At 57.5% G+C, this 8,383-nt stretch overlaps 3 protein-coding genes across 3 annotated transcripts in view; 2 read left to right on the top strand and 1 right to left on the bottom strand.

Moving 5' to 3' along the window:
• Positions 1-2,953, bottom strand: part of QBC33DRAFT_491760 (putative kinesin light chain) — a gene marked incomplete at its 3' end in the record, with an annotated part of 3,457 nt that extends 504 nt beyond the window's left edge. Inside the window, exons 1-5 of the mRNA XM_060425481.1 lie at positions 2,532-2,953; positions 2,181-2,475; positions 1,777-2,133; positions 1,557-1,731; positions 53-1,488 (exon numbers count right to left, since the gene is read on the bottom strand). Coding sequence (XP_060283665.1) covers positions 53-1,488; positions 1,557-1,731; positions 1,777-2,133; positions 2,181-2,475; positions 2,532-2,665 — 2,397 coding nt within the window. The 5' untranslated portion in view covers positions 2,666-2,953. The remainder of the gene's footprint in view (positions 1-52; positions 1,489-1,556; positions 1,732-1,776; positions 2,134-2,180; positions 2,476-2,531) is intronic.
• Positions 2,954-3,635: 682 nt separating this feature from the next.
• QBC33DRAFT_491756 (mitochondrial carrier) lies at positions 3,636-5,884 on the top strand. Its single transcript, XM_060425480.1, has 2 exons — positions 3,636-4,207; positions 4,298-5,884. The coding sequence occupies exons 1-2, from the start codon at positions 3,862-3,864 to the stop codon at positions 5,428-5,430; spliced, it is 1,479 nt and encodes a 492-aa protein (XP_060283664.1). The 5' UTR covers positions 3,636-3,861; the 3' UTR covers positions 5,431-5,884.
• A 64-nt stretch (positions 5,885-5,948) lies between these two features.
• Positions 5,949-8,266, top strand: QBC33DRAFT_538361 (uncharacterized protein). Its single transcript, XM_060427877.1, has 8 exons — positions 5,949-6,269; positions 6,336-6,487; positions 6,567-6,762; positions 6,826-6,935; positions 6,991-7,262; positions 7,326-7,743; positions 7,802-8,013; positions 8,078-8,266. Exons 1-8 carry the CDS (start codon positions 6,103-6,105, stop codon positions 8,201-8,203), a joined length of 1,653 nt encoding a protein of 550 aa, XP_060283663.1. The 5' UTR covers positions 5,949-6,102; the 3' UTR covers positions 8,204-8,266.
• The last annotated feature ends 117 nt before the right edge of the window (positions 8,267-8,383 follow it).

Genomic DNA, 8,383 nt, shown 5'->3' with positions numbered 1-8,383 from the left:
TTGCAATGTTACTTATGCTTGTGAGGGTCTCGGGATGCTCCTTGCCTAGCACCTTCTCTTTCAACTCCAGGGCCTGCCGATGCATCTGCTCGGCCTTTTTATACTTCCCCTGGCCCCAAAGCGCGGTTGCAAGGCTGCCCATGCTTGTGAGGGTGTTGGGATGCTCCTTGCCTAGCACCTTCTCCGTCAACTCCAGGGCCTGCCGAAACATTTGACTCGCATCTTGATATTTTCCTAACATATAAAAGCTCCCACCCACATTAGACAGAAGATCTGCCGGTGCCTCCTTGTCATTTGTACTCTTCCGCAACTCAAGAGCATGTTGCGTATGCGGAAGATATCTCAGCCACAGGTCTCTGTTTTCGTGTTTCGGAGAGGGAAACACATCTGTGAGATGTTGTAACACTCTGCCGATCCATTCTTTTTGCTTCCCGTTTTGTGCTAACCAGCTTAGCATCGATATCCGAACCAACCTGTGGATGTCGTATGTATCTGATTCTTCACGTTGTGTGACGAATGCGTACGCCTTTAGAGTCCCGATCGCTTCAACCGTCTTTAGCGGCCCAGCCGGCGGCAGCAAAGATTGTGGAATTTCCTTCTCGGATAGGAAGCACATAAATCTGAGGTAGTCGGCCGCTAGCGGATTGTGATCTGAGATATGCTGGAACGAAATCAGCCAAGTTGTGGCAACGGGATTTTGAATGCTCTTATATCGATGTCGGTCGCCGAAGCCCTCGTTCAACAGCTTGATCATATTCTCGTCACTAGACTTGAACAACTCAAGGTATTGTGTCGTCGAGATCTGCATCTTTGCGATATAAGCAGACGCCTGCCGTATCGCCAGAGGGAGATTGGCAAGAAATCCCAGCAATGCTGTCGTGCTTGTGATATCGCGGATCTGCTCTTCCTTCAAGCTTGTCTTCAACAGCTCAAGAGCTTCGTCTCTACTCATCTCTTCAACTGGGATGGCACGCCTCTCGGATTCGACTAGATTTAGCGCGACTTCGTGATTCCGCGTGGTGAATAAAATAGATCCACTCCGGCTGAATGGAAGATAGTCGGCGAGGGCAGTGTCGCCGAAGAGAAGGTCTGTGTCGTCGGCATTGTCGACGATCAAAAGCCAGCTGCCCATACTTTCGCGGCTCAAGGCTGTCTTGACAAGTGCCTTGACGTCTGCTTTCTCTTCGTCGATCCCCTGTACCCTGAGCTGCTGGCCGATTGTGCGGCATGCGTTCTCAAAGCTGGTGCCATCCACGGCCGGAACCCAGAAGACCGAGCAGTCCGGATGCGCATCGCGGACGCGAAAGGCGGCCTCGAGGGCGATCTGCGTCTTTCCAACCCCTCCCAAGCCTTCGATGGCGGTCCGCTGGCAGTCATCCTTATCTACGGTAGGAGGGACCCTGGCGAGAAGGTCCTTGAGAATCGGTTCACGGCCGACGAATTCCTTGTTACGTCCGAACGGGACGATCCAGTGCTGGTCCGGGGCGGCTTAACAATGTTAGCAGGATCCAGATAGGGGGACGTACCAGTCCGCTGAGAGGAAATGGTCAACTTACAGGTCTTCCGGCGTCCCAAAACAGCCGATGCGTTGTCAGCGAACTGTCTGAGAGCATCTTTGACGAGTTTAAAGTTGGGGCAATCTGGCCCCTGGAATTTGTTCATGAGCGAATGGTTTGCATCTAGCCCCTGGCGAGGAAAGCCATGAAGGCAGGCCGAAGAGTCCGTCACAAGCTTTCCCGGTTAGCTGCATCATGTATAGCGATGAAAGTAACATACCATCCTGTGGGTCACTCCAGTAGAGAGCCGCTTGGCCCAACCACGCGATAGGATGCGGTTTAACATCTCCGTCTTCCTGGTTTCGAAAAAACAATGCAGAGGCAGCCGCACCGCCTCGGCGTTCACGATCTCCGTGAATTTCTGAACCCGTTGGAGAACGAAGTCGTGTCTCTGCTCGAGGTCTTGTATGAGACGGTCAGAGGCCTGGTTTCCCATAATGCCGGTAACAAGCACCTGCCACCGAGCCTGCTTGGCGGCATCGCTGCCTTGGAACGGAGTGGCGAGAAACACAATTCCGACAGTGGAAAGCAAAACACGTCCGTACGCGCTGCCTGTCTGGGCCGCTCGATTGATAGCCTTGGGATGTTAATCGCTGTCCGCCGTCCACGTATCTAGGGACATACCTCGGCCAAGATAAGCCCCCCAAAACAGGAGGCGATGAAGATGATCGGTCGCGTTTGCAAACCTCGACCTTCGGCGACGAGACCGAGCAGCGTGTCGGCATGGCCGAGTAGCGTTTGCACCGGCGCATCTTTGAAGTAATTTGCGTTCCAGTCGTAGGTGAATATGCGGGCCTCTGGTAGGGCCGCCGGCAGCATGTCGCGGTCCGACAGCCAGTTCACAACCCGGCCCCCTCCTTTGTTCTTGAACTCCCATGTCCGCGGAGACTCGGTGTCCAAGCCGTGAATGGCGATGATACTGTGGGTTTCTAGATGTTAGAGTGTGTCTGGTTGTTAAACCCCGTGGGAACGTACTCAATGGTCGTGTCAACCGGGGCGTCGCCGACTGGTGCGATCTGGCAGAGTCCCCTGGGAGTCTGGGCGAATTGGCTGCAGTCAGCGTCCGGGCACGCCCTTTTCAGCGTGGGACGGGAAGGCCCTGCCTCCATGGCGGTGGTCTCGGAAATATTCTGAGGGAGCTTAAGTCGATCCCGCTTGCGGGGTATTGGGGCACGCCAGCAAGGATCGGGTTTCTAGTGCAGCGCGGACTGCTATGAAGCTTACCGCTGAAAACAGGATGGATGAGGGGGGAGTGTTGAGCCAAGTAGGACTCGAGCGCAGGCTAGTTCGCACTCTTCGCCTTCTATGGGGCAGGTGAAGAGCGTTTGACGCCGATCGCTTCTCGGGACGAAGGCGTAAAGGCCTGGTGTCAGAAATTGCGCTGCTGGCGGTTCTCGCTCAGCCGCACGGAGAAGCAAGCTCGAAACGACGTGGGTCGTCCACGTCCAATCATTTGATCCGCGGCGCCAGACAGCCGCTGTACAGCCCTACGAAATGTCTCCTGGATGGAATGCGTCCACATTTGAATTCGGCTCGTTCCCCTGCAGAATTGCCGCGGGGAATTGACAAGCTTGCAACGTGGGACTCTGTCGGCCGAGAAGCTGGAGGTGCAGGTGATGGAGGAGAGCAAGACGAAGCTCGGGGCGACCATCCCGACACGCTGATGAGCACGAATAACCCTGTCTTCACATGGAAAGGGCAGGGCTAATATGCAAAGGCCGTTGGATGAATGGAGGCATGTATGTACACAGGGGCGAACCAGAGTCTTACGTATTAATCACTCATATACGCTAGGTTCATCTACAACATTAACTGAATGGCGGAACGAGAAACTGGATACTGGTGCTGTGCATATGGCGAGCCATGGCATAGCCAATGGATAGGACATGCGAGGCATGGGATGCGGTTTCAGCAGGAGAGGTAGAAAGAGGAGCAGGTCCAATTAACTGCATTGATTTTGGGAGACTGATGAGGTAGCGCGAATTTCAAGGGCCCCCATACCTACCTAGCGCAATTTAGATAGGCGGTATATAGATCTTACATCCAGCTGCATATCTTACTTTTATACCTCTACCGGGTCCCAAGTGTTGGTTTGGCAAGGGGGTAGGTGCAAAAATAGTAGCAGTGGCTGTATAGACACAGTTGAAACCCCGGTGGGGGTAGGCTAGTGTGGCCTATCTGACCCGCCTGCAGGAAGTCCCTGAACCAGGAACTCAAACTTTAAAAAATCAAAAACACCACCATTCGTGACCTCAAAAAGCCGACGTCACCACAACAGCCCAAAAATTAAGATGCCCGGCCGACCATGACTGGCAGCGACGCCAGCGGCCAAGACACCGTCAATGGTGGCCAAGCCCAAGCCCAACCCCTCCTCGGCCCGGGCCTCCTGCCCGTGGTCGTCATCCCCTCGGGCGACGGCGCGGACGGGGGGACTGGCCTGAAGCCGGCCCCGGCGGGCAGCGCCGCGACGACGGGCGCGTCGGCGGCGTCGGTGCGCGCCCTCACCTCCCAGGCCGTGGCGTTCTACTTCCGCGCCCCCGTCAAGGCCTTCTTCCGCACCCGCGTCGACTACCTCGCCTACGCGCGCACCCTCCAGGAGCAGCACCACCAGGCCGCGATGGCGGCGGCGCGCGCGTCGGGGGCCGGGATCGGTGCAGCCGCGACTGGGGCGACTTCCGGGATGCCGCAGGCGTCATCGACGTCGTCGTCGTCGTCGTCGTCGTCCTCCCGCACGGGCGCAGTCGCGGGCGCGCTGCGGTGGATCAAGTCGCGGGCGCGGGCGACGACGCCGGGGGTGCTGGCCTCGGCGGTGCGGCACTACGGGTGGCGGGTGGTCCCGGACCAGGTGCTGCCGCCGCTGGTGGCCAACGTCGGGGTCGGGGCGGTGCTGTACACGTCGTACCTGCAAATCCTGGGCCAGCTGCACGAGGAGAGCGGCCCGGCCAGCAGGCGCGTGTACCCGCCGCCGCAGCCGCTCGACGTGCTGGCGGCCGGGTTCCTGGCGGGGGGAATCCAGAGCGTCGTCGCGGCGCCGCTGGACGCCGTGCAGGCCAGGTACGACCTCGGGAGCAGCGCGGCGGGGATGACGGGGAGCGGGAACCCGGCTTCTGGGGCTGTCGGTGCGAACGGGAACGGGATCGGGCGGCCGCAGAGCATGTGGGCGTTCAGTTACGCCAAGCTGCGTGAGATCGGTGTGCGGGGAATCTTTGCCGGCTGGGGGCTGTCGTTCCTCAAGGACAGTATGGGGAGTGCCGTTTTCTTCTGCACGTTCGAGTACATGAAGGCGCAGTCATACTACCGCTTTGTGACGTGGTACTACGGCTCGCTGAACGAGGACACCATCGTCCTCCTGTCGCGGAAGCGGCCGTCGAAACAACCAGACAGGGAGTCGATACAGGATGATTCCGGCACCGGCACCGGCATGCCCACACTCATCAAGCCGCACTACGCCATCGAGCCGGCCTTCCTGCTACTGGCCGGCGTCAGCGCTTCGTTTGCCCAACAGGTCGCCATCCACCCGCTCTCCCACGTCCAGGTCGAGCACTGGGAGCGCCTCGAGGTGCTCGACGCGCAGGTCCGGAAGCTCAGCCGCGAGCACGGGTCGGACGCGCCGAGGCAGAGGCTCAGGTGGCGCATGGTCAGGGCATATTATAACGCGTACCGGGAGACGTGGGCGCAGTGTGCGTCCGAGGCAGAGGCTGCGGGCATCGGGCTGCGGAGGTGGCTATACAGGGGGTTCTGGTGGAACACGATCAGGCAGGTGCCCAGCACGAGCGCGGGGTTGATCATCTTTGAGCTGGTGCGGCGGAAGTATGGGTTTGGAGGGGATCAGGTTAGGATCAACAGGGATGGATATGATATTCTGCTTCACTAGATCGTTCGACAGGGTCTGTCTGTCTGTCCGTCTGTTTGTCTACAAACGGGGGATTGGCGTCTCGGCGTGCATGGGCTGGCATTTGGATTGATTGGTATTTCTGATCTGTATAACCGTGTAGAATTGCATCTCATTCCTCGAGATAAATAAATATAATGGCCTTGTCAAATACAGGGCATGGCGGTTGGAGATCCATCCGGCGCGACAACTGAGGTGTTGCATGGCTGTCTTGACCACGGCAGTCTCTGGTCTGCAATTGCTCTCATTTGCAGAGAAGAGAACACTGAAATGGTCACATTATCTCCCCCGGTCTCTTGATTCGCTGTTTTGTTGTTATCGAATGTAATCTGTACTCCGTGATCGCAATACCACCCCGCAGTCGATTGCAGTTGCACAAGTCCGATTATTTGCAAGATTACCCCGCTATTACGCCGATCCGGCAAACCCGGTCCCTCGCCGGATTGCATGCTATTCTACAAGCGGAAGCTGCCAACTCTCAGCGCTGCACCACGCTGTGGGGTCATTGCCGAGCGCAGGAAACTAGCCGCCGATGACTGCAACGGCGGGCCGGCAGGACGTATCCGTCCCCTTGGTAAAATCTTTTTCGACCCTATTCTCTCGCCTTCAATTGTCGCGAGATTTGTCTCCCCTTGCTCTCCCCACCTATCAGCCATGACGGCGGACGAGACAACGCCCCTCATCAGCAATGGGGATGCGAGCACGAGCAAGAAGAATAGCCTGGGTCCGATATCGCGGTGGCGTGCTGCCCTCAACGTCGAGCATCGTATCCTGCTGGCCGGATTTCTGATCACGCTCTCCTTCAGCTTCACGCAGGTCCCGTGAGAACGGCCAATATCCCCCGTAAACGATGACGCACTCGAACACTGACAATTTCGGCCTTGTAGCATATTCTATGTGTTCCACCTTATGGTTTGCGATGACTACTACAGCAAGCATCCGCCATTTGACGGGATCGGCGATCGCTGCGGTCTGAACCAGATAGCCGCCGGGACGGCAGCCCAGTTCAGCATACTTGGCATGAGCACGACCCTCTGTGGTACGCTTAGCGTGAATGCTGAAAGTCCACCTCTCGATGCACAGTACATGCTAATTGACCCCTCTTCCCGGCCCACTAGGCACGCTGAACCTCTTCATCACGGGCATGGTGGTCAAGAAATACGGCCCACGCTTCGCCCTCATCCTCCAGACTGTCGTCCCCGCGATCCGGGTGGTCGCCCAGATCATCGGCGTCGCGGTCGGCGGCCGAACCGGGATCATCATCATCCAGGCGACGCAGGTGGTCACCATCTTGGGTGGGCCGTCGGGCTACATGTGATCAGCTCCCCGTCCATCCTAACCCTCCCCTCCTCATCCATACTGACGGCCATTTTACAGACTTGTGGTGAACATCATCGCCGGCGAGGTCGTCGAACCCGCCCGCCGAACCAGCGTCTTTGGGAAGCTGCAGGGGACCCTCATGGTGGCCCAGGGCATTGGGTTTCTGAGCACGTATCCCCCTTCCTCGTCTTTCCCAATCTCCAAGTTCTAACGATCCCACAGCTGGTGGCATGATTGGTGACGCCTTTGGCGTCCAGCGGCCGTTCGATGTCGCCTTCTTCTCCTTCTTTGTTGCGGCCAATTACGTCCGAGTTTCACTGCCGTATATCTCGCCCGAGTCCATGTCCGACGGCAAGAACCCCGCAAGAGGAGGCATCTCGGGCTTCTTGGCTCCGCTGAAGGTGCTCGGGCCCCAGAAGCTGCGCCTTCGGAGTGGTGCGCTCAAAAATCACTATGGGGTTTTGTTTCTCTGCTGCGGCGTCTTTCTCGGTGTGGTAAGTGACAAGTTTTCAAGCTAAAGGGGTCCTGATATGAGTCGCTCACACGCCCCTTCCTAGCTGGCGACGGACTACGTGGCGCTCCTGATTCAGATGTACGCGACGGCGTCGTTCGGATTCACCCAGGGCGACAACGGCTGGCTCATGTCCGAGTTCGCGTTCATGCGCGGCCTGTTCCTGATAGGCATCTTCCCGCCGGTGATTTCCTGGGGTCGGAAGTGGTTCCAGTCGAGGGGATCAGGGAAAGATATCAAGGAACCGGAGCCCGAAAATCCGGCGACGGCGATTCCGACTTCTCCACAGCAGCTCGACGTGCCGACGGTGTCCCAGATCGAAGGGGAACCGGTGACGCTCGAGTCTGCGCATGATCGGGAATCCTGCGCCTTTGACCTCTTCTTCCTCCGCTGGAGTCTCTTTGTGGACGGGGCCCTAACGACAATAGCGGCCTTTGCTACTACCAAGTGGCATATCTATCTTGGTAGAGTGCAATCCATCGGCTTGTGGTTCCTGAAGAGACATTACTGACGTGCATCTAGCTGCGTTCTTGCTGCCGTTTGGGTCCGGCTCCGCGCCTGCTGCGAAGGGAGTCATCACCGAGATGTGCCCGTCGTCGCAGCGGGCCGACGCGCTCAACGCCATCACGCTCGTCGAGAATATTGCCAGGTTGATGACCATGGGTCTCTTCGGCTTCATCTTTGCGGCCCTGGCAGACATAGGGAAGGCTTACATCACCTTCTTTTGCAATGCTGTGAGTTGTTTTCTTCCCCCCCTCCGGGCAACTTTGTTACGTCACCGGGCTCTAACGGCCATAGGCGGTTGCTGTCTTGGGAATGGGTGTTCTCCTGTTCTCCCATTTCCCGCCCCATGGGAGCTCTCTGGTTGAAGAAGCTGCGGAAGGGAGTGGCGAGACAGTGGATTCTGAGTCTAGCGGCGAATGAGGGTTGTCACTGGCCGATGAGATAGAAAAGTATTATACCATGTACATAGCCGTGAATGCAACAAACATCTTTCTACACTCCTCCTGTAATACTGTTAGGTAGGGGGTTTAAGGTGGCACGGGTGGGTATTGGCCAGGCTGCAATGACGCATAGACCCATGCGGATATCCAGATTCGGGCA

This window comes from Phialemonium atrogriseum (genome assembly GCF_030411735.1).
Source record: "Phialemonium atrogriseum strain 8032-3 unplaced genomic scaffold QBC33scaffold_12, whole genome shotgun sequence".
Taxonomy (NCBI): Eukaryota; Fungi; Ascomycota; class Sordariomycetes; order Cephalothecales; family Cephalothecaceae; genus Phialemonium; species Phialemonium atrogriseum.
This window is presented reverse-complemented; position numbering and strand designations above follow the sequence as displayed.

Bases quoted from the DNA above. Each gene is read 5' to 3' on its own strand.
- QBC33DRAFT_491756 (XM_060425480.1), top strand. From the start codon at position 3,862: ATGACTGGCAGCGACGCCAGCGGCCAAGACACCGTCAATGGTGGCCAA. The intron at 4,208-4,297 runs GTGCAGCCGCGA...GCACGGGCGCAG, and splicing joins CGCGTCGGGGGCCGGGATCG to TCGCGGGCGCGCTGCGGTGG.
- QBC33DRAFT_538361 (XM_060427877.1), top strand. From the start codon at position 6,103: ATGACGGCGGACGAGACAACGCCCCTCATCAGCAATGGGGATGCGAGC. The intron at 6,488-6,566 runs GTACGCTTAGCG...CCGGCCCACTAG, and splicing joins CATGAGCACGACCCTCTGTG to GCACGCTGAACCTCTTCATC. The intron at 6,763-6,825 runs GTGATCAGCTCC...GCCATTTTACAG, and splicing joins GGTGGGCCGTCGGGCTACAT to ACTTGTGGTGAACATCATCG.